Below are 23,541 nucleotides of genomic sequence, written 5' to 3'. Positions count from 1 at the left end.
TGACCTGCTAATGCTTCTGCCTGGTATCTCCACTTGGGCCTGGCTTCCACTGAAGAGACCTCAATAAAGGTCGAAACTAGTCTGGGTTGTGGCCCTTCCCTTAATGCATAACATTAGACATATCTGCAAGGAGATGTGTTTTGCATTATGGGAGATACTGAGATAGGAGTGTTGGTAGCTTGCTCCACCTTTGCAAGGAGTGCCCTGCTGTTGTACCACCTTTCCCCAGTCCTGAAGATACTTTCAGGTGCAAACTTTGTTTGCTCACACTTGGATAAAGGATTAAACTAAATTTATTATATTCAATGCATCAGTGGATTCTGACTAAACATTATTGTAATAGAAATAATAACTATAAATCAATAATAGAACCCACTATATAAATATAAAAAAATCAAGTTGTTTTTGGCCCATGGCCCCACCTGTTTCTATTGTCACCAGCTGCCACTGGGTGAGACTGAAGTGGTTGTAAATGGAAATAGTAGTGTGAGAGAGATAATGATGGGAGAACAAATATGACGGATCGACAAGGAAAAGGAGAGGAGAGTTAGTGTGGACAGAAGGACTGGTATAAGGAGAGTGAATGTTGGAATGTAAGGAGATAGTTGAGTCTCAGGAGATATATAGGGTAAGTGGTGATAAAGGTATTTGGGAATGGTTAGATTTGCAAAAGTCACAATCAATGAGTAGCATGTTTAAGACTGATTATAGACCTGAAAATGAACTGCTGTGCTTATTTACAAATGCCAAGAGAATCAGAAATAAGTTAGATGAAATAGTTTAGCTGATTGAGTTTATTTGCCCAAAAATTATTTAGAATAAATGAAACATAGTTGGATAAGGATGATATCCTGACCGGAATAGAAATGAAAGGTTATGATGTTTTTTGAGAGGATTGAGCTTTAGATCTAATCATTTCATCAAAAGATGTGAGTGGGGTGTCACATTTTCCCAGTTGGAGAGAGTGACCTGAGATGGTCACCTGTGTGTTAGCCATCCATATGAAGACTTCTGTGAGGGAAGGATATATATGGAACTACAAGTGTGGTGATTAGGAAAAGCTTAGGAGACAGTTTGGAGCTATGGTATGGAATGAGAAGTTAAGCAGAAGGGAGATCAATGCTCTGTGACAACTGACCAAAAGATATTTAATAACATCAATCTATGAATGTATTCTGAAGGTCACAAAGGCTGAATAAGGTAGGTGTGAAATGGATATTCATCCATTTCTCACCTACCTTATTCAGCCTTTTGAAGGGACTAAGCATGAAATCTGGAAGAAGCACATGATGAATAATGGTAACAATCAATTGTATGAGAAGTATAAAGAATAGGTCAGGAAGGTGACTCAGTAAGAACATTAAAAATGCAGTGTGAGCAAAAAGTAGCAAATCTGGCCAAGAAAAACTCTAGATTTTTCTGATATGTTGCAAGTAGAAGGAAGAACGATTATAGTAAGATATTAATGGATGAAGATAGTGGAATGCTAACTGCTGCAGAGAACATTATTATTATTATTATTCAGGCCTCCATGGAGTCAAAAGACTCATCGTGGGAGGTCCTTTCTAAGAAACACAAGTCTATCAAGACGCATGAGGGAGGTCCCTCTTAGGAAACACAAAGTCTATCATACCACTCCTTAAATGCATTGACCGTTCTCACTCTCACCACTCTATCAGGCAATGCATTCCATGGTTCAAACACCCTCCATGCAAAGAAACCACTCCTCACCCTCTTTCATAACTTCCAGGGATGGCCCATTGTCATGACTCCTTCCCACTGTTCAACCAAGCGAAAGAATTCTCCAGTGTCAACCCTGTAACCACCTCTCAACAGTTTAAAAGTCTTAATCATATCACCCCTCCTCCTTCTATCCACCAAACTCTGCAGTCCACACTCCCTCAGCCGATCCTCATAACTAACATTGTACAGTCCCGACACCATCTTTGTTATCCACCTTTGTACCCTTTCCACAGTTAATTTATCCCCTTCCAAATCCTGGGGACAAGATCTGAGAACAATAGTCTAAGTGTAGTCTGATCAGAGTCTTATACAATGGAATGATAATCATTTTATCTCTGCAGGTCAGTGTCCTTCTCAATATTGCAGCAATCCTCTGTGTTACCTTCACCACCTTTGCAATATGCCCCCTAAATTTCAGGTTTCTATCAATCATCAAACCCAGATCTCTTGTCTCTCCTACTTCCTGCAGTTTAACTCCTCCCATATTGTATGCAGCGTCCCATCGATGTGTCCCAAACCTCAAGACCTTACATTTTGCTGCATTAAACTGAAATCCCCATTAATTTGCCCATCTATCTAGCTTATTCAAATCCTCTTGCAAGGCTACTACATCTGCACTATTACTAATAACCCTTTCCAGCTTCGCATCATCCGCAAACAACCGAATATCCCCTTGCAATCCACGGACAATGTCATTGATATAAAGATTAAACAATATAGGTTCCAGTACTCAGCCCTGTGGAACCCCACTTGTATCATTCTGCCTCTTTGATGTTGCTCCACCATACACAACTCTCTGATACCTATCGGACAGCCAATCCTGAATCCAGTTGACCAATCTGACATCCAGACCCATGTGCTGCAACTTGAATATCAGCTTATCATGTGGCACCCTGTCAAATGCCTTTGCTAAGTCTAGGAAAATGGCAGTATATGCCTTTCCCTCATCTAATGCTCTTGTAACTTTATCATAAAAGGCTAGCATATTGCTAAAACAAGAGCGCCCCTTCACAAATCCATGTTGACTCTCACTGATAACGTTACCCTCATCTGCCCAATGCTGTATATGGTCCCTCACTACTTTCTCCAAGATCTTATGATTGAGATATCCAGTGAACAATTTATAAGGTTGTTTCACCCTTATCATTTCTCATGAGAGAGAGAGAGAGAGAGAGAAGCTCAAGTGTAGATAAAATACGAGAGGATATGTTGTTTATTTTTTACGGTATATATTATAACACAGAAACTAAGTAAATAATTAATTTATTAACTTATTGCTGATATTTCGCTGGTGTTATAACCAGCATCTTCAGAGCACAAAAACACAGTTTGTTACAATACGCGAGACTATGACAACATGGTGTAATCAGCAGACTGGTTAAACAAAATTGTAGCAGCAAACACAAAGACTAGAGTCTTGATTTTTTGGTGCCCTCTATCTGGAAAAAAAAAAAAAAAAAAAAAAAAAACACTATCACATAAGTCTAGAGTCCTACAAAAAAAAAAAAAAAAGCATACTAGTTTTTTCTTAGGATGACTGTCTCCCAGATCTTAGGCAAGTTAATACAGCCATATTTGTTGAGATTTGGAGTGTGTTTCAGGGCTTCTGTCGCCTCTAAGAGCAATCTCTCCGACTTATAAGAGTTTCTGTGTAGTACTTTTGTGTTTTTCCAGTTGATCCTGTGTGCAGGGATATCCAGAGCATGGTCTGCTAGACCCTGCTTGCCATAATGATAATTCCGAACGTATCTTTTGTGTTCGCTGATGCGGATGTTCACAGTTCTACTTGTTTGACCGTAGTAGGCTTGATTACATGAGCAGGGTACTTAATAGACTCCTGGATGTGATAAAGGGGGAATGCTGTCCTTGGGTGAGCGGATAAGGTTAGCTAATTTGCTACATGGTCTGAATGTAGTGTGTTGTTTATGTTTATTGAGAATTCTTGAAATGAATTCTTGAATTTTTTTTTTTTTTTTTTTTTTTCAGATAGAGGGCACCAAAAAATCAAGACTCTAGTCTTTGTGTTGCTGCTACAATTTTGTTTAACCAGTTTGCTGATTACACCATGTTGTCATAGTCTCACGTATTGTAACAAACTGTGTTTTTGTGCTCTGAAGATGCTGGTTATAACACCAGCGAAATATCAGCAATAAGTTAATAAATTAGTTATATACTTAGTTTCTGTGTTCTAATATATACTGTAAAAAAAATAAACAACATGTTCGACGAACACATAAGTCTGTTCACACGATACGAGAGGATAGTTTAATTGTGAGTGAACAGGAGGTATATGAGGAATTAAATAAGCTTGATATTAATTAGGAGGTAGGATTTGATGACATAATACCACGTGCCTTTAGGTAATTTTCTAAGGATTTGGAAGTAGCATTGGTATGCCTGTTTAATAAGAGTTATAACAGCACAGGAGTGGAAAGTAGGTAAAATTAGAAATGGGTTGATAACAGCAGTATTTTCTGTAATTGTCAGCATTGCTTTGTTAAAGGGAAGTCATGTTTTACAAACTTGCTATGACTATGTACTATGACATTCATCATGTTATGTACTAAACATGGTGACAAGTGATTGGACAGGGGAGATGTGTATATAGTGGATAGACTGCTGCACAACAAGATGTTAAAGTATACATATGGGATTGGATAACAGACTAGTGAGTTGGATTGGTGACTGGTTGTAATAGTTATGAGAAAGTTGTATATGGCGATGCAGTATCCTAAAAGAGGAAGGTCAGTAGTGGTGTGCCACAGGGATTTGTATTGGAACCATTGTTGTTAAACAATGGCTGCAATACAAATTTTGACTCCTCATTTTTCTCCCTAAAATTAGGGAGAAAAATGAGGAGTCAAGCAGATGTTGTGGCCTTACAGAAGGACGTTTTTGATTGCATGAATGGGCTGGTAAGTGGAACTATTAGTTCTGTGTTATAGAGTGTAAGGATCTGAAATTTTGTAAGCAATGATGAGATGCACAGTATACACTTTGCAGGGAAACTTTAAAGGAGGTAGAGGAGATGAGAGACCTGGGGATGGTGGTGGACAAGGACCTGAAGTTCAGGGGCCACATTGCACAAGTTATGAAGTCATCAGATTGGATAATAGCAATGCTGTACAGGACCTTGATTTGCAGAAATAAAGAAATTATGGTTGTAAGACCTTGATCAGGCTTCATATGGATTATTATGCACAGATTTAATCACATGGTTTTCATGGTGAGGATATGTTTGAAAGGGTTCACATGGTGCTTGTAATGTGGGGCATAAAGATGAATTCAGAGAATGTAATGTGCAAAGTCTTGTGAATAGGAGTAGGAGAGGAGATACGATTGAGACATAAGTTGATCAAGGTTGTTACCAGGCTATCATGAAAGAAATTTTCATAGAATTGGAGTGGAGTAGCAAAAGAGACCATCCCAGGAAAATGTATAAGGAGAATGTGAACCAAGGTGTGAGGAGCAGGTTCTTGCACGGAGAGTGGTTTGTGAGTGGAATGCATTGTCTGAGTGTGTTATGAGTTTAAGGCATGGCTTGATGAGCTGTGTGTACCTCCTGTGATAAGTCTCTGACTCCATGGAGGTGTGCTGTTAATAATGATGATAATTGCAAGCACTACTGATTTCTCTTCTTTCAAACACCTCCAACCATTATAATTCTGAATGCTCCCTTTTTAAGAATGTCATATTCATCCATTTTATAATTTCATATACTGTGTATGCCTCTCTCCTGAGATCTGCATTAGTTTACTCATTTTAAGGACTACACGTTCACTCTTTGATCATAGTCTACACTTTAGAAGTATTGGAGAAGTTGGTGAGATATAGGATACAAAAATGGGTTGATAACAGTGGTATTCTTTGTGCTTGTCAGCATGGGTTTGTTAAAGGGAGGTCACTTTTACAAACTTGCTATGTATGTAACAAGGTGACGAATGTATTGGAGAAGGGGAATGCATATACAGCAGTATACTTAGATTGTGCAAAGGCTTTTGATAGATTGCTACACCACAAGTTGGTTACTAAATTGAAGCAGATGGGATTGGATGATAGACTAGTGAGTTGGATCGTGAATGACTATCAGATAGGTATCAGCAAGTTGTGTATGGGGAGGACACTATCTCGAAGGAGGAAAGTCACCAGTACTGTTCTGCAAGGATCAGGTTAAGGACCATTGTTATATAATTTGTATATTAATGATATTGGAATGGGTTTAACTGATGATATAGAGCTGTTTGCAGATTATGCAAACCTGGGGAAAATGGTATGGAACTGTCAATTCAGTGTTACAAAAGTGTAATATTCTGAAATTTTGATAGGCATCAATGGGATGCAAAAATATTCACTTGGCAGGGAAATTTTGGTGAACATTGAAGAAATAAGAAGACCTTTGGAGTGGTGTACAACAGGGACGAATTCTCCATGCTTGCTGCGCAAGCTCATTAATTGAGAAAGAAGTAATATTTATTTGTTATTAAATGCATGCATTTATAAGCATTCCATTTGGGCTTTTATTTTTGTAGGCAGAAGACGTCTTAAGCTTGCACAGCAATAATTGAACTTTGCGTTGTGTATCAAAGGCCGATGCTTGCTCATCTAATCAAAGGTACCTTGGTTTGTTCAGTTGTAGGAGCTTCCAGGTCCTCGCAGCAGCACTGTGATTTCATTCGCTCACATAGCCATTTCACATCGTCTCACTCTGTTGCTTAAACACATATGCAGTCAATGTAGCTCTAGCCAGTGAGCCTCAGTCAGCCTTTACAAGTGTGTGTTGCTTGGAAAAATTAAGTTACAACCAACTTTTTATGAAGATGTTATTGACCAGTTCATTAAGAAGAAATGTAGGGTAGAATTTGTATTCAAGTAGCTAAATTGAAAAAGATAGAATATCATTTGTAAAATAAATGTTGTATTTGTATGATTAAATGTACTTAAATTTCTAAATATATAGTTTTAAATGGTCAGTAATTCATTATTATGCTAATCAGACTTCAATCACACCTCTCCTTGAACTCATTCGCCATTGGAGCACTCATAACCACCCTAATTAGCCATAACCTATAAGCAATATATCTAGTCCTAACACCGTTGCTAATCACACTCATACAATATCCAGAGGTGAAAAAAAAAAGTCTTTAGTAGTCAGTCATATAAAATCCCCTTAATACCTTATATGCATCTATCATGCCCCCTCTTATTTGCCTATCAGCTAGGTTCTGAAGTCCACAGACCATCAATCTATTCTCATAAGAAAAAACATTCCACAGACCTGCAATCTTGCTTGATCCTCTCCATCACTTCTTCATCTTGACAGAATCCATGGAAACAGATCTGTTTGTAGGAGTCTAGATGTTGTATCATAAAGAGAATTAATAACCTCTTTATCCTGATTGTCAGTGTTCTTCAACAGCTATTAATCAGATGTGCTGTTTTAGCCACCTTTCAATATGCCCTCTAAACTTCGGTTGCTTGTATCAATATAGTACACGGCTGGTGATCTCTACTAAGTGACTTAGTCACCACTACTAAGAAAAAGCTTTTGCCACAACTGCAATTTTGCAATCAGTATATTCACTGTGACTTGCTCATGAAATATAGAAATCAATTTGCCTTGTAAAAACAGACTGAGAGTGTTTAAATGAGAAAAATTATTAGCTATATAATCTGATTTACAAATCCATTTTCAGTCATGTAAACAGTGTTAATCTCAAAGGATTCATCGAGAAAAATTTGTAGTTCTTCCCAAAGTTCAACCAGTTGTTTACGGACTTTTCCAAGCAAAAGCCGACGAACTTTGGTGTGAAAAAGAATTTAAGTATAAGTACTCTTCATTTCATCATTGTGCATTCAAAAGGTAGCCTTTCACAAAATTTGTAATTTTAATGCTTTCATCTAACACTTTTTTTAGGTCTGCATGCATATTATATGTAGTGAGTGATTCTCTGTGTATACGATGGTGTCTTTCTTGTGCAACAGTCTGAATACGTGCAATGAGTCCTTTTTTTTTTGAACCGATAAATTGTCCATCACTTTAAAACTAGCTTCTATAGTGGTTCCACCTGGCATACATTGGCAAAATAAAAGGTCACGTACTCCTTTATTTACCTCATATCTTCCATAGCTCACGAAGCCCTTTGGTCAGAAAGACCTGGGTTCAATTCCCATCGGTGACATGAGGAACCTTTATCTGATCTCTTTCGACTAAAGGTGAGTTAGCTGGTCTTATTCAGAGTTAGGGGGGTTTTTCACTTGAAAAGTCTGGGTTTCATCGCTCAGAACAGGCAAACTGGCCCCATGAACACAATTCTACAGACATAGGACACCTCCAGGAATAAGGAGTAACCAACCTATTCTGTACGATTTCGTTTCCAAATGTCTACACGGTAAAATATGTAGGTCTCTGTGTGAGCGTACCTGCCTCTGTAGCGCAATTGGAAGAACGACGGTATGTTGCACCCTTTAATTAAAAAAGGCCTGAGTTCGAATCTCATCGTGACGGGATGAATCTTTAAATTGACTTTTTCAATCGAAGGTGAGTTAGTCGATCTCATATGGAGTAGCAGTGTTTTTTCTCCTGGAAACTCTGGTTTTTCATCCCGCATACAGACAAATTGGCCCTTCAGAACATGCAATTTACAGACAAAAAATACTAATGGTGGTGGTGGGCAGTGGATGGCATTGGTATAGATGCTTGGTAGTAGAGGTTCGGTGTAGTGGTGAAGACAGAGATTTGTACAATGGGTGTCCTCCTGCGATGAGTCTATGGACTCCTTGGAGGTGTCATGAATAATAATAATAGGATTTGAAAAAAAGTCAAGATTTCCAAAATTTGCAATATCAGTGGATTCATCAGCTTGCAGTGCATAATAGTGGCTCTGTTGGATATGTGACACTAGTGTTATAACTCATTCTTTTAATGATATTTCGTATCTTTTCTTATTTTTATTTTTTGTTCTTATTATGTAAGGTGTTGCTTTTACTTATATGACTTATTCACTCTAAAATGCGAGACTAACTTAAAATCGTTCTTAGCTACGTGTGGCAGAAGGGCTATCTGCACATTTGGCCGATGCTCAGATTGACCACGTGAATTAGTTAATAAAACAAAGGGTTTGTCTCAGGTTAGAGCCAAATCCTTTGTAAACTATCCAAAGTTACTCCTCAATTAGGTACTGGCAAATTTATTTATTTTAACTGTGCCAGCCAATACCTTTAGGTTAGAAGAACTCTTAACCAAGCAACAACTCCCAGAAAATATTCAAAACTGATCAATCTATCAAATATACTTAATATCAAATTACCTAAAACGCTTATGCTACTTTTCATTTGCAGTCATGGTCTTCTCTATTACGTTATTCTATCCCCCTCAGATTCTGATTAAAATGAGTGGTGCATTGGCATTCTAGGTTATAAAGCTAATTACGGCAACAAAATTCGATACTATTGAACCTTATCATGAATTATTATTCCTCAGGATTTGAAGGGGATAAATTAACTGTGGAAAGGGTACAACGACGGATGACAAAGATGGTTTCAGGACTGTACAATTTTGGTTATGAGGATCGGCTGAGGGAATGTGGACTGCAGAGTTTGGTGTATAGAAGAAGGATATGATATGATTGAAACCTTTAAACTGTTGAGAGGTGGTTACAGGGTTGACACTGGGGAGTTCTTTCGCTTGGTTGAATAGTGGGAAGGAGTGATGACAAGAGGCCATCCCTGGAAGTTACAAAAGGAAACTGTGAGAAAGAGGGTGAGGAGTGGTTTCTTTGCATGGAGGGTGGTTGAACCGTGGAATGCATTGTTTGATGAAGTGGTGAGAGCGAGAACGGTCAATGAGTTTAAGGAGTGTTATGATAGACTTTGTGTTTCTTAGGGGGGGGACCTCCCCTCGATGAGTCCTGACAGACTTTATGTTCTTAGGAAGGACCTCCCACGATGAGTCTTTTGACTTCATGGAGGCCTGTTTTTTTCAGATATGAGGTAAATAAAGAAGTACATGACCTTTTATTTTGCCAACGTATACCAGGTGGTAAATTTTAGAAGTTAGTTTTCAAGTGATAGACAATTTATTGGTTCAAGAAAAGGACTCATTGCACGTATTCAGGCTGTTGCATAAGAAAGATAATATTGTATACACAGAGAATCACTCACTACACATAATATGCATGCAGACCTGAAAAAAAAAAAAAAGTACTCGATGAAAACATTAAAATTACAAATTTTGTGAAAGGCTGCCCTTTGAATGCACAGCGAAGTGAGGAGTAATTATACTGAACTTCTTTTTCACACCAAAGTTCGTTGACTTTTGCTTGGGAAAGTCTAAAATCAACTGGTTGAACTTTGGGAAGAACTACAAATTTTTCTTGAGGAATCCTTTGAAATTAATAACTCTTTACATGACAGAAAATGGCTTTGTAAATCAGTATATATTATTATTATTATTATTATTATTATTATTATTCAGGCCTCCATGGAGTGAAAAGACTCATCATGGGAGGTCCTTCCTAAGAACATAAAGTCTGTCAAGACTCATCGAGGTCCCCCATAAGAAACACAATGTCTATCATACCACTCTTTAAACTCATTGACCATTCTCGCTCCCACCACTCCATCAGGCAATGCATTCCATGCTTCACCCACCCGGCACGCAAAGAAACCACTCCTTACCCTCCTGCTCACAGTTTCCTTTCGTAACTTTCAGGGATGGCCTCTTGTCATCACTCCTTCCCGCTGTTCAACCAAGCGAAAGAACTCCCCAGTGTCAACCCTGTAACCACCTCTCAACAGTTTAAAAGTCTCAATCATATCATCTCTTCTTCTTCTATCCATCAAACTCTGCAATCCACATTCCCTCAGCCGATCCTCATAACTATTCTTGTACAGTCCTGAAACCATCTTTGTCATCTGTCTTTGTATCCTTTCCACAGTTAATTTATCCCCTTCAAATCCTGGGGACCAAATCTGAGAACAATAGTCCAAGTGTGGTCTGATCAGAGACTTATACAACGGAATGATAACCCTCGTATCTCTGCAGGTCAGTGTCCTTCTCATAATTGCAGCAATCCTCTGTGTTACCTTCACCACCTTTGCAATATGTCCCCTAAACTTCAGGTTTCTATGAATCATCAACCCCAGATCTCTTGTCTCCCCTACTTCCTTCAGTATAACTCCTCCCATAGAGTATGCAGCATCCCATCGATTTTTCCCAAACCGCAAGACCTTACATTTTGCTGCATTAAACTGACATCCCCATTCATTTGCTCATCTATCTAGCTTATTCAAATCCTCTTGCAGGGCTACCACATCTGCACTATTACTAATAATCCTTCCCAGCTTCGCATCATCCGCAAACAACTGAATATCCCCTTGCAGTCCACTGGTAATGTCATTGATATAAAGGTTAAACAATATAGGTCCTAGTACTGAGCCCTGTGGGACCCCTCTTGTAACCCTCTGCCTCCTTGAAACTGCTCCACCATACACAACTCTCTGATACCTATCAAACAGCCAATCCTGAATCCAGTTGACCAATCTGACATCCAGACCCATGTGCTGCAACTTAAATATCAGCTTATCATGTGGTACCCTGTCAAATGCCTTCGCTAAGTCTAAGAAAATTGCAGTATATGCCTTTCCTTCATCTAATGTTCTTGTAACTTTATTATAAAAGGCTAGCATATTGCTAAAACAAGAGTGCCCTTTTGCAAATTCATTTTGACTCTCACAGATAACATTACCCTCATCTGCGCAGTGCTGTATATGGTCCCTCACTACTTTCTCCAAGATCTTAACAACTACTGATGACACACAGACTGGCCTATAATTAGACACTTTCAGTCTGTTACCACCCTTATGCAATGGCACTCTCTTACCTTCCTTCCATTCCCTGGGCACCTTTGCTGAAGTCAGACTTTCATTGAAAAGCCAGGTTAAAGGCACTGTCAGTTCCCTGGCACATTCTCTCAAAACTCGTGGTGAAATACCATCCAGTTCCGCAGCTTTACTGACATCCAGAGTACTCAGTATCTGAAACACACTCTCCTCCTGTACATCTGAACCTCGAACCAGCATTATCCCTCTAGCATTAAAACTGACTCCTCTAGAATGTAATACTCCAATAAAGTATTCATTGAACAATTCCACTATGTCCTCTGCATCAGTCACTCTATTCCCATTTTTATCCCACAATATCATTCTTCCACAATCATTTCTCCTCCTACTGGCCACATATGGCTAATAACTTTTCTCATTTAAACACTTTCAGCCTGTCTTTACAAAGTAAACATATTTCTATATTTCTTGAGCAAGTCACAGTGAATGCACTGATTGCAAAACTGTAGTTGTGGTAAAAGTGACTTAGTCGTGGTGACTTTGAATCTCTTCTGTCTTTCCATGAATTAGAAATAAATTCAGCTAATAAAATTATAATGATGTGCTGAAAATTATGACACAGCATTTGGAAAGTTTATAGAAAAATTTTCTTGAGTGTTTCCTGAATTGTACAATTTTGAATGGATGGGAAACTATTTAATATCAGTGTTGAAAATTCCAAAGAACCTTTCACACTCAGAACTGGCTTCAGATGGCTTTCCCAAAACTAAATATGACTCAAATTTTCTAATATCATTTTGGTTACACATTAACAGTGAATATCCAGTTATGTCAGAAAAATGAAGCAATAGGAAGCTGTATTCCATGAGGGAAGAAGAGGACACAATTTGGTGTAAAGTAGATGACAAACAATATCAAACAGGAACACTGCAGGTGAAAAAGAGGTTATGGAAGAGATATAAGGAGAGCAGATGCATGAAGAATATAAGACTCAGGCCAGGAGAGTGACTAGTATGGTAAGGAAGGCAAAACTGGAATATGAGAAGAGATATGATTGAGACTATAACTGACCTCTTTGAGTCAGAAACGGGAGATTCTCCATGTAAATTGGCCCTAAGATCCAAAGAAAATCCTAGGGATTTTTTTAGTCATGTGGCCAGTAGGAGGAGAAATGATTATGGAAGAATGACATTGTGGGATAAAAAGAGACATAGTGGAGTTGTTGAATGAACACTTATTGGAGTACTTCATCCTTCAGAGAAGTAAGTTTTAATACTAGAGGGACAGGGTAGTTTAGAGGTGCAAGAGGAGAGTGTGTTCCAAATCGTTGAGACTATAACTGACCTCGTTGAGTCAGAAATGGGAGATTCTCCATGTAAAGAGATGACGGGTATGATAGAAGGCGAGAGAAGTATGAATAAAATAATAAGTGGGAAGTATGGAAAGATTGAATGATTTTGAAGTTTTAGGAGATAGTCTCAATTGGGAGGATGAATGGCAAACAAGAATGGCTGACTTACAGAGAGAGATAGATGAGCTGAAAGAGCAGGTGGAATATCTCGGGAATGAGATGAGAAGTGCAAAAGATGAAATTAAGTGAATGGAACAGACGAATGCAAGCGAATCAGAGGAGGAGTGAGAGAGAGTTATGGGAATGAGAGAAGAGGAGAGAATAGGAACAATAGTAGAGGAAAGGGATTGAGAGAGAGTTAAGGGAATGGCAGAAGAAGAAGAGAGAATAGGAACAGTATAAGAGAGGGAATGAGAGAATTATGGGAGTGATAGAAGAGGAGAGAATGGGAACAGTAGAAGAGAGGGAATGAGAGAGAGTTGTATGAATGATAGAAGAGGTGAGAATAGGATAAGTGGAAGAGAGGGAATGAGTGTCAGATATAGGAATGATAGAAGAGGAATGCAAGGGAGCACAGGGACTAGAGATAGAGTGATGTCAGGAAGGCAGGTAAATAGGGGAGCACAGAGAGAAACTGTTACGAGAGAGAGAGTGAGGGATGCATGTGAGCAGTCGAAGAATATGGTGGTAAGAGGTGTAATGTATCCGTGGTGTTCAAGATAGGATGCGTGAGGAGTATTTTCCAGGAGGAACGACAGAAAGTGTGGTTCTAGCAATTACAAGAGGTGAAAGGGTGGATGAGATGATTGTTATGGTGGGAACAAATGATTTGAGTGGTAGTGTAAATACAGCAGCGAGAGATATGAGATTCTTGCTTGAGGGCTGTATGAAAGAAGACACAGAGAGGAAAGATAGTGTGTGTGTTGCCTAGGTATGATAATGTCGAGCTGAACAGAAGAGTGGTGAAATTGAATGGCATAATAGCAAGAATGTGTCAGAAGAGATGATTCGAATATGTAGATGCTTGGAGTGCGTTAAGAGCAGAGAGGAATTGTATCCAAGAGACCCCCTGCATTTGAATTAAGAAGGACGTAGGCATCTGGAGAGATTGCTGTTCTGAACGAGTCAGTGTGTCCCAGTGTGGATGGTAGCAGGGGTGGCCTCTTGTGGGAATGGGTACTTGGGAGAAGGGTGAATGACATCAGGTAACGCTGAACCCAGTGGAGTCTGGAGGGGATAATGCTGGGTATAGAAACAGTGGCATTTATATGCTTTATACCAGTGCCAGGAGTATTCGGAATAAGGGAAAGGAATTGGTGGCACTGATAGCATCAGCCTGCGCAAAGATTATTGGGATCACAAAGACATGGTTGACAGAAGAGAATATAATAACAGGAACAGAAGTTGCTGGGTACAGCATTTTTCGGCAGGATAGGAAGGGAAAGCGTGGTGGTTGAGTACTGCTTATGATAATTGACGACCTATGTCCTCGAAGAGGCTTTGGAAGGCTGTGACACTAATGATTTTGAAAGCATATGGTGTGAGGTGGAGGTGGGCATGACAGGATATTTAGTGGGGTGTTGCTTCAGACCAAGCAGCCCAGAGGGTGGGGAGCAGGAGATGTTGAGCATTGCAAGTTCAAGAAGAACGATTGTTATGGGAGATTTTAACTACAGTAGTATAAACTGGGGAGAGGAAGATGCATATAGCAATAAGGGAATGGAATTTCTAGAATTCTTGAGGGACAAATGTCTTAGGCAACATGTAACAGAGGGAACAAGAGGGTCAAGAGTTTTGGATTTGGTTATAACATCAGAAGAGCTGATAATAACTGAGATGACATCTCTCCAACCAGTTAGAGAGAGTGATCATATGATTTTGACTTGGAAAATGAATAGACATGCAGGAGTATCAAAGAGATGGGAACTTATGTGAAATTATAATGCAGGTGATTATAATAGTCTTAGACGTCAACTTCAGGAAGTTTCATGGAGAGAGGAATTGGAAGGCTGGGATATCATTAGTGCATGGGAAATTGTAAAAGAATATTTGTTAGCAGCAATGGTAAGTTGTATACCACAAGTGAAGAAGAGGACACAATTTGGAATAAAGTGGATGACAAACAATATTAAACAGGAATTGCATGCGAAAAAGAGGCTATGGAAGAGATATAAGGAGATAGGTGAAGAGAGGATGCATGAAGAATAAAAGACACAGGCCAGAAGAGTGACTAGTGTGGTGCAGAAAGCGAAACTGGAATACGAGAGGAGATTGGCCCTAAGATCCTAGGGAATTTTTTAGCTATGTGGCCAGTAGGAGGAGAAATGACTGTGGAAGAATGATATTGTGGGATGAAAATGGGAATACAGTGACTGGTGCAGAGGACATAGTGGAATTGTTCAATGAACACTTTATTGGAGTATTTCATCCTAGAGGAGTCAGTTTTAATGTTAGAGGGTTAGGGCTGGTTCGAGGTTTAGAGGTACAGGAGGAGAGCGTGTTTCAGATACCGAGTACTCTGGATGTCGGTAAAGCTTTGGGACTGGATAGTATTTCACCACAAGTTTTGAGAGAATGTGCCAGGGAACTGACAGTGCCTTTAACCTGGCTTTACAATGAATGTCTGGCTTCGGAAAAGGTGTCCAGGTAATGGAAGGAAGGTAAGATAGTGCCATTGCATAAGGGTGGTAACAGACTGGAAGTGTCTAATTATAGGCGAGTCTGTGTGTCATCAGTAGTTGTAAGATCTTGGAGAAAGTGGTGAGGGACCGTATACAACATTGGGCAGATGAGGGTAATGTTATCTGTGAGTATCAACATGGATTTGTGAAAGGACACTCTTGTTTTAGCAATATGCTAGCCTTTTATAATAAAGTTTCAAGAACATTAGATGAGGGAAAGGCATATACCGCAATTTTCTTAGACTTGGCAAAGGCATTTGATAGGGTACCACATGATAAGCTGCTATTTAAGTTGCAGCACATGGGTCTGAATGTCAGATTGGTCAACTGGATTCAGGATTGGCTGTCTGATAGGTATCAGAGAGTTGTGTATGGTGGAGCAGTTTCAAGGAGGCAGAGGGTTACAAGAGGGGTCCCACAGGGCTCAGTACTAGGACCTATATTGTTTAACCTTTATATCAGTGACATTGCCAGTGGACTGCAAGGGGATATTCGGTTGTTTGCAGATGATGCGATCTGGGAAGGATTATTAGTAATAGTGCAGATGTGGTAGCCCTGCAAGAGGATTTGAATAAGCTAGATAGCTGGGCAAATGAATGGGGATGTCACTTTAATGCAGCAAAATGTAAGGTCTTGAGGTTTGGGAAACATCGATAGGATGCTGCATACTCTATGGGAGGAGTTATACTGGAGGAAGTAGGGGAGATAAGAGATCTGGGGTTGATCATTCATAGAAACCTGAAGTTTAGGGGACATATTGCAAAGATGGTGAAGGTAACACAGAGGATTGTTGCAATTATGAGAAGGACACTGACCTGCAGAGATACGAGGGTTATCATTCCGTTGTATAAGTCTCTGATCAGATCACACTTGGACTATTGTTCTCAGATTTGAAGGGGATAAATTAACTGTGGAAAGGATACAAAGACAGATGACAAAGATGGTTTCAGGATGTACAAGGATAGTTATGAGGATCGGCTGAGGGAATGTGGACTTCAGAGTTTGGTGGATAGAAGAAGGAGAGGTGATATGATTGAGACTTTTAGACTGTTGAGAGGTGGTTACAGGGTTGACACTGGAGAGTTCTTTCGCTTGGTTGAACAGCGGGAAGGAGTGATTATAGGAGGCCAACCCTGGAACTTACGAAAGGAAACTGTGAGCAAGAGGGTGAGGTGTGGTTTCTTTGCGTGGAGGGTGGTTGAACCGTGGAATGCATTGCCTGATGCAGTGGTGAGAGCGAGAACGGTCAGTGAGTTTAAGGAGTGGTATGATAGACTTTGTTTCTTAGGATGCACCTCCCCTCGATGAGTCCTGACAGACTTTATGTTCTTAGGAAGGACCTCCCACGATGAGTCTTTTGACTTCATGGAGGCCTGAATAATAATAATAATAATAATAATAATAATAATATATATTGAATATAGTTGGAGATAAGCTATAGCCCTGTCTGACACCCTGATTTATTTCAATCTCTTCTGTTAATTTATTACCTAACTAACTGTATTTTTGTATCTTTATATAAATGTACCAAACGTAATGGATATCCTTGTTTTTTCATTATATTTCATAGATTTTCTCTGTTTATTTTATCAAAACCTTTCTTGTAATCTATAAATGCCATATGAGTCTAAATTAAATTCTCGTTTTTTTTTCAATAATTTGTTTAGGACATAAATATTGTCTATGCATGTTCTTCCATGTCTGAAAACAATTTATTCTCCTGAGAGTAGATTGTTTGCAATATTTCTGTCTTTTATTCAGGATTTTAATGTAAAGTTTGTAACCTGTATATAATAAGCTTATTCCTCTGTACTTTCTGCAATCATCTCTGTCTCCTTTCTTAAATATAATTATACAGTAACCCCCCCCCCCCGTGAATAGTACTGAACCCTATGTATACTATGTTTTTTCCTATACATACATACCTATGATAATGTTTAATTTATGAATTAGGCACAGTAAGAGATTAACAACAATAACTAATAATAAAATAGGAGATTTATAACAACATACTGTAATAAAAGTTATCTGAATGTGAATGAAATCTTAGCAACCTCAGCATACATGAAATTTCTTTAATTATTTATTTATTTATTTTATGAAATCGAGAACTTTCACCTTTTCACTTAAAAGGAAGCACTTTACAGCTTTTCTTTGGTATATATCCGAATTGCCAGCATTACTACTCTTGCGCTTTGGGGCCATTATTAAGTAAAATGGGTGGAACTGTACTCCAAGAGATTGATGAGGCCAGGGACTTGGGAGTGTTGGTGGATAGGGAGATGAAGTTTAGGGGGCACATTGCGAAAGTAGCTAAATCAGCTCATCAACTCACTTGGTTGTTGAAAAATACCTTAACGAGCAGAGACAAGCAAGTTATTGTACCTCTGTACCGAGCCTTGATAAGACCTCATCTTGACTACTGTACCCAGATTTGGTCACCTCGGTTCCTTCTTGATGGGGAGGAGATGGAGAGGATCCAGAGGCGAGTGACTAAGATGATAGCAGGTCTATGGAATGAACCATATGAGAACAGGTTGAAGATTTGTGGGTTGCAGAAACTGGTTGATAGGCGGAAAAGGGGAGATATGATTGAGACATTCAAATTGCTAAAAGGATTCTATAAGATTAATTCAGAGGATATTTTTGAGATCAGGACTGGTGGTGGGAGAACTAGGGGACACCTATGGAAGCTGGGCAAGAGTGTGGTTCGCAGTGGTGTTTGAGCTGGGTTCTTTACTTTTAGAGTGGTAAATGAGTGGAATAAGCTGCCAGAGTCTGTTGTGGGTGCTATGACAGTGAGCAAGTTCAAGGCAAGGTATGATAGATACTGTGAGAATGTCGTATAGTTGTGTGGACATGATGTTTAGGGCCTCCCTCGATGAGTCTAAGGACTCCCTGGAGTAGCCCGAAAATAATAAAAAAATAAGGGTTACTTGAACACAAGCACTACGATACTGTGACAGTTGATCTGATAATCAAGAACTACTCAGAATGGCACACAATTTAAAACTGATGACTTTCTGAAATTTTCCATTTAATATTTTCAGAGGGCTACTACGTGACTAACAGGTTGGTAGCATATATTTTCGCAACTTTCATGGGCGAATGGAAACTGTGAGAAAGAGGATGATTAGTGGTTTCTTTGCATGGAGGGTGGTTGAACCATGGAATGCATTGCCTGATGGAGTGGTGAGAGCAAGAACGGTCAATGCATTTAAGGAGTGGTATGATAGACTTGGTGTTTCCTAGTAGGGATCTCCCTCGATGAGTCTTGATAGACCTGTGTTTCTTAGAAAGGACCTCCTGCGATGAGTCTTTTGACTCCGTGGAGGCCTGAATAATAGTAATAATATGGTACAGTGAGGATACGCTGGACAAAGGTGATTCACATCCCAGGTGGGATAGTGCAAGATTTTATCATGTTACTCAGAACAGCATGCCATTTAAAACTTATAAATTGTATATTGTAATTTTATTGTAAAATTACATAGGCCAAGTGGATACTAGATCCAACATTATTTCAAAGCTGAATATTCATAGAAACTACATTATTTCAAAGCTGAATATTTGTAGAAACTATGAAAGTTTCATAAGTTGATCTGAGGGCTTATGAGAATACGATCCTCGGCATCCCCAAGTGCAAGCTAAAGCAACCAGGGGATGCCAAGGATTGTTATCATGGCTATATTAATATTTTTAGTTTTACCAATTCTAATTCCTTTGTTGTTATGCTTTGCACATTCCATGTGGCTACTTTTAAAATGTCTAAGATTCCTAATCATTTGCCTTTATTCTTTCTTATTCATTTTCTGTTGTTTCAGTCTGATGAATTTTCCAGTTTGAGTTATGGAAATATTTTACTTGGTAAGGTAACCAGCCTTACACAATACCCCCAACCAAGAGGATCAGGGTATCTCTCTTGGTCTTTCCCCTACCTCTTGACCTGTCCATCTAGGGAGGCCCTACAAGTAGCTAAGCTACTGCTGGCATAACTCTTGAGGTTATTAAATATTCAAATTTCATAATACATTGGTGTCCCAAATCTAAGGATGAACTACATTTTTACTTGTATATAAAAAAATTTCCATGACTGCAGCCAACTGTGGACATAAATTTATTACCAGTAAATTATATTATACAAAAAATGTGTTATAAATTTTGTACAAATTAAATTGCAATACATTTTTGGCAAAAGTTACAAATTTCCTGAGGACATGGTTAAGGTATTAATGTACAGTGCTCACAGAAAACTGTGCAGAGAGATATTTCAGTATGGAATATGTCCACCCCAAACTGTGATGCAGCTTGCACAATGTACCATGCTTAGCACCAAGTGATTCAGGAGTTCTTGAGACAAACGGGCCCACTCCTTCTTCAGTACATTTTGTTCATTTTCTGGAGGGAAATTTCGAGCAACAATGTGCCTCCCTATTGTGTTTCAAACATGTTCTATGATTGAAGATCTGGGGAGTATGCTGGCCACTCAATTCAGTTAGTATCCACAGTCTCCAGAAGTATCTCTACTGCTCATGTACGATGTGGTGTCATTGTCATATAATAATTAATTCGTTGCAATATCATTCATCAGTAATAGTCATTTTTTCCAGCACTTGTACCTCAGTGCGTCCATTAAGTATAATGCCTCCCCATACCATGACCTCAGCCACCATATCATTCTCTTTCAAGAACATTCTTACAGTGGTAAGTAGTACCACTTCTTTAATGCCAGATCAAGTGTCATTTAGAATCAGAGGAAAGCTTAAAACAACTCTATTGTAAATAGTACATTAGACCAGGGGTGGCCAGAGTTTTTGCAGCAAGAGACCTAGTTACCTACTAGAAATTGTTAAGAGCCACATCCCAAAGGTCTATGTCAGTCATATACGTGCACATATAAATACAATATCATTTATAACGAATAAGGAAAAAAAGTTTTTGAAACATTATATTTATTATTACATTTTTTTATTTACTCTTTACTAGTAGAAGGTTTATGGATTTCTAAGTTAGCAACTAATTTTTGATAATTTGGTTTGTAATTAGTAATTGAACTTCTTATTAATTCTTTCAAATGTTGGTTTGTTAATTGAGAATGATACTTGGATTTTACAAATTTCATCATTAAGTACAGTGATTCAACATCATACGTCGATCCAAAACTTGATAATAAACAATATGTGCCATTTTTTTTAAATGGCTATACTTTATGGTAGGTACACATTTTCAAAATTCATTGATTGAATTTACTGATCTATGTAACATTTTAAGACCTTCATCTTCTTGTATTTCTATTAGCTCCATTTCTCCTGATGCCATTCCAGGAAGTAAGCTTTTTCAAAGCAGGAAACCCTTGTTAATTACATCAATTTCAAATGGATTTAATAGAAATGTGATAGATTGTTTTAATTCTTGTAAGTCTACAAATTGTTCTTCAAAATCGTCCAACAAGTTGTTTAATTTTGCTCGATAGTTACTGATGGCTGTAGGAAGAATATCGCATCCTGAAGTCGCTTTTTTCAAACGTGGAAAGTGATTAAATGTCTTTTCATTTATATTTTTTTGAAAAAGTTGTAATTTTTTTTAATACGAAAAATGCTCTGACTCAATTCTGAAATATTCTTGTCCTTACCTTGCAGTGACACATTGAAATTTTGTAAATGTTCCATTATATCGGTAAAAAACATTAAGTCCTGGATCCATTCATTGTTTTTTAATTGCGGATATGATTGCTTTTTTATATCTAGGAATTCGATAATAGGTTCCAATAAAGCTACAAAACATTGTACGTAGATAACCATCTCACTATGCAGCTTTTTCATTTGTTCATTCAAATCAAGTTCATCAATAAAATTTCGAAACTGATGGTGGTTTTTTGCATTGGTTGTTATGAAATTTACGATTGTTATGAGTGGTGTAAACACATGTTCAAAATTAAAGTGTTTTGCAACAAGATGTTCTCGATACAAAATACAATGAATTGGAATGAAATCAGGAATGCTTTCATCTATTTTTGAAAGTCCAATTAATCCTACATCGATGGAAAGGTACTCCAAGAGATTGATGAGGCTAGGGACTTAGGGGTATTGGTAGATAGGGAGATGAAGTTCAGAGGACACATTGCTAAGGTATCCACGATTGCACATAGGATTACTTGGTTGTTGAGGAATACACTGACATCCAGAGATAAAGAGATTATTATTCCCCTTTATAAAGCATTGATACTTCCACATTTGGATTACTGTGCTCAGGTCTGGTCACCTGGATTCCTTGGAGATGAGGAGGCTGTGGAGAGGGTTCAGAGAAGAGTGACCAAGTTGGTGAGTGATATAAAAAATGCTCCCTACATTGATAGATTGAGAGCTTGTGGATTGCAGAGATTGGTTGATAGGCGAAGAAGAGGGGATATGATAGAAACATTCAAATTACTAAAAGGTTTTTATAGGATTGATGCAGGGGAAATGTTTCAGCTGTGTGATAATGATGGAAGAACAAGAGGTCATCTCTGGAAATTAAAGAAGAGTGTGGTTAACAAAGGTGTCAGAACAAGGTTTTTTGCCTGGAGGGTGGTGAATGAGTGGAATTCATTGCCTGACAGTTGTGAGCTCTTCGTCTGTAAATGAATTCAAGAAGAGATATGACAGATATTGTTTTGCTAGTTTGGGTCTCCCGCGATGAGTCTACTGACTCCATGGAGATACCCGTAATAATAATAATAATAATACATTCTTACCCACCATTGCTGCTGTCCTTCAGTAGCCACACTTACTAATTTACTTTTTGGAACATTTTTAAGGGCAACATCAAAAGCTTCCTTAATATCAATGCCACGAGTACTATCTTTTAATGCTATTAAATCTAATAATTCTCGCGTCACTCCATCCTCAAGAATGAAACAAATAAAAATTGCTAATTGTGTTTGGTCTGTAATGTCAGTTGATTCATCAAGCGCCAAACTAAATGCTACACAATCTTTTATATCGTTTTCTAATTTTGATAATAAATCCACGTTTATTTCTAAAATTCGATGTTCAATTGTATGTTGTGAGGTAGGAATGTCGGTAATTAACTTTAAAATTTTTGAATTATTAGGGTCCAGTGACTCCAGTGACTCAATTGTATCAAGAATGTTTTGCTTAATAAATTCCCCTTCGGTATAAGGCCGTTTTGCACGTGCGATGTTCCATGATATTTTAAAACTAGCCTCTATTGCAGTTTTAGATTCTTCAGTAAATTTTGTCATGAAGTTAATTTGGTTATTAACTGAAGATTTCAATGATATAAGCTTTTTAATTCGTATTTCAGAATTTTCTGGATATTCAGACGAAAACTCACAATTTTTCATAATGACGTTTTAAATTCCCTACTTTGAAATTGCTCACTGTTGAACTACAGATAGGGCAAAAAGTTTTACCATTTTTCTCAATAAAAGCATAGTCTTCTTCACATTCTTCCTTATAATTTCTATGTTCGTCGATATACTTCTGCTTCTGTTGATTTTCAAGAGTCATGCTGCAAAATATTCTATAATAAAATTTTAGAAATAAAATATTAATATTTAAAACATTTGGAATTTAAATTATTACCTTTTTATTAATATAAGAAGTATGAAATTCAGTGATGTATCTTTTTTAATTTTCTGACAAGGTAATATAAATATAACTACATTGCCAAACAGCATATGAACAGCAAATTTCATCAAGCCACTCAGAAACATTGACCAATCGAGCAGCAAAATACAGCTTATTTGAGATGGCAAACAAACATCAATTAATTTGTAGAGAAAAACATCGATTTTTTATTTTTTCCTTTTCTTGGCTTTGCCTCGAGTTTTTTTAAATTATTATCATCACCATCATTCAGAAAAACTTTATTAGGTGATTGCCCCATGTCTGCTAGAAAATTAAGAAAAATTATAAATATTTT

At 38.1% G+C, this 23,541-nt stretch overlaps 1 protein-coding gene across 3 annotated transcripts in view; it reads left to right on the top strand.

Annotated features, from left to right (window-relative positions):
* Window positions 1–23,541, top strand: part of LOC150093528 (XK-related protein 6-like) — a 131,843-nt gene that overhangs the window by 96,747 nt on the left and 11,555 nt on the right. Inside the window, exon 5 of one of the 3 annotated variants that reach the window (XM_090413771.1) lies at window positions 6,273–6,405. The exons of the other annotated variants lie outside the window; for them this stretch is intronic. Within the exon in view, the coding sequence (XP_090269897.1) occupies window positions 6,273–6,308 (36 nt within the window). The 3' untranslated portion in view covers window positions 6,309–6,405. Of the gene's footprint in view, window positions 1–6,272; window positions 6,406–23,541 lie in introns of those variants that run through there. 3 annotated transcript variants of the gene reach the window in all.

Source organism: Typopeltis vanoorti, chromosome 24, assembly GCF_054136105.1.
Source record: "Typopeltis vanoorti isolate ZY-2024b chromosome 24, IOZ_Tvanoo_1.0, whole genome shotgun sequence".
NCBI lineage: Eukaryota > Metazoa > Arthropoda > Arachnida > Uropygi > Thelyphonidae > Typopeltis > Typopeltis vanoorti.
The sequence above is the reverse complement of the archived record's forward strand: the minus strand, read 5'-3'. Positions and strand labels throughout refer to the sequence as shown.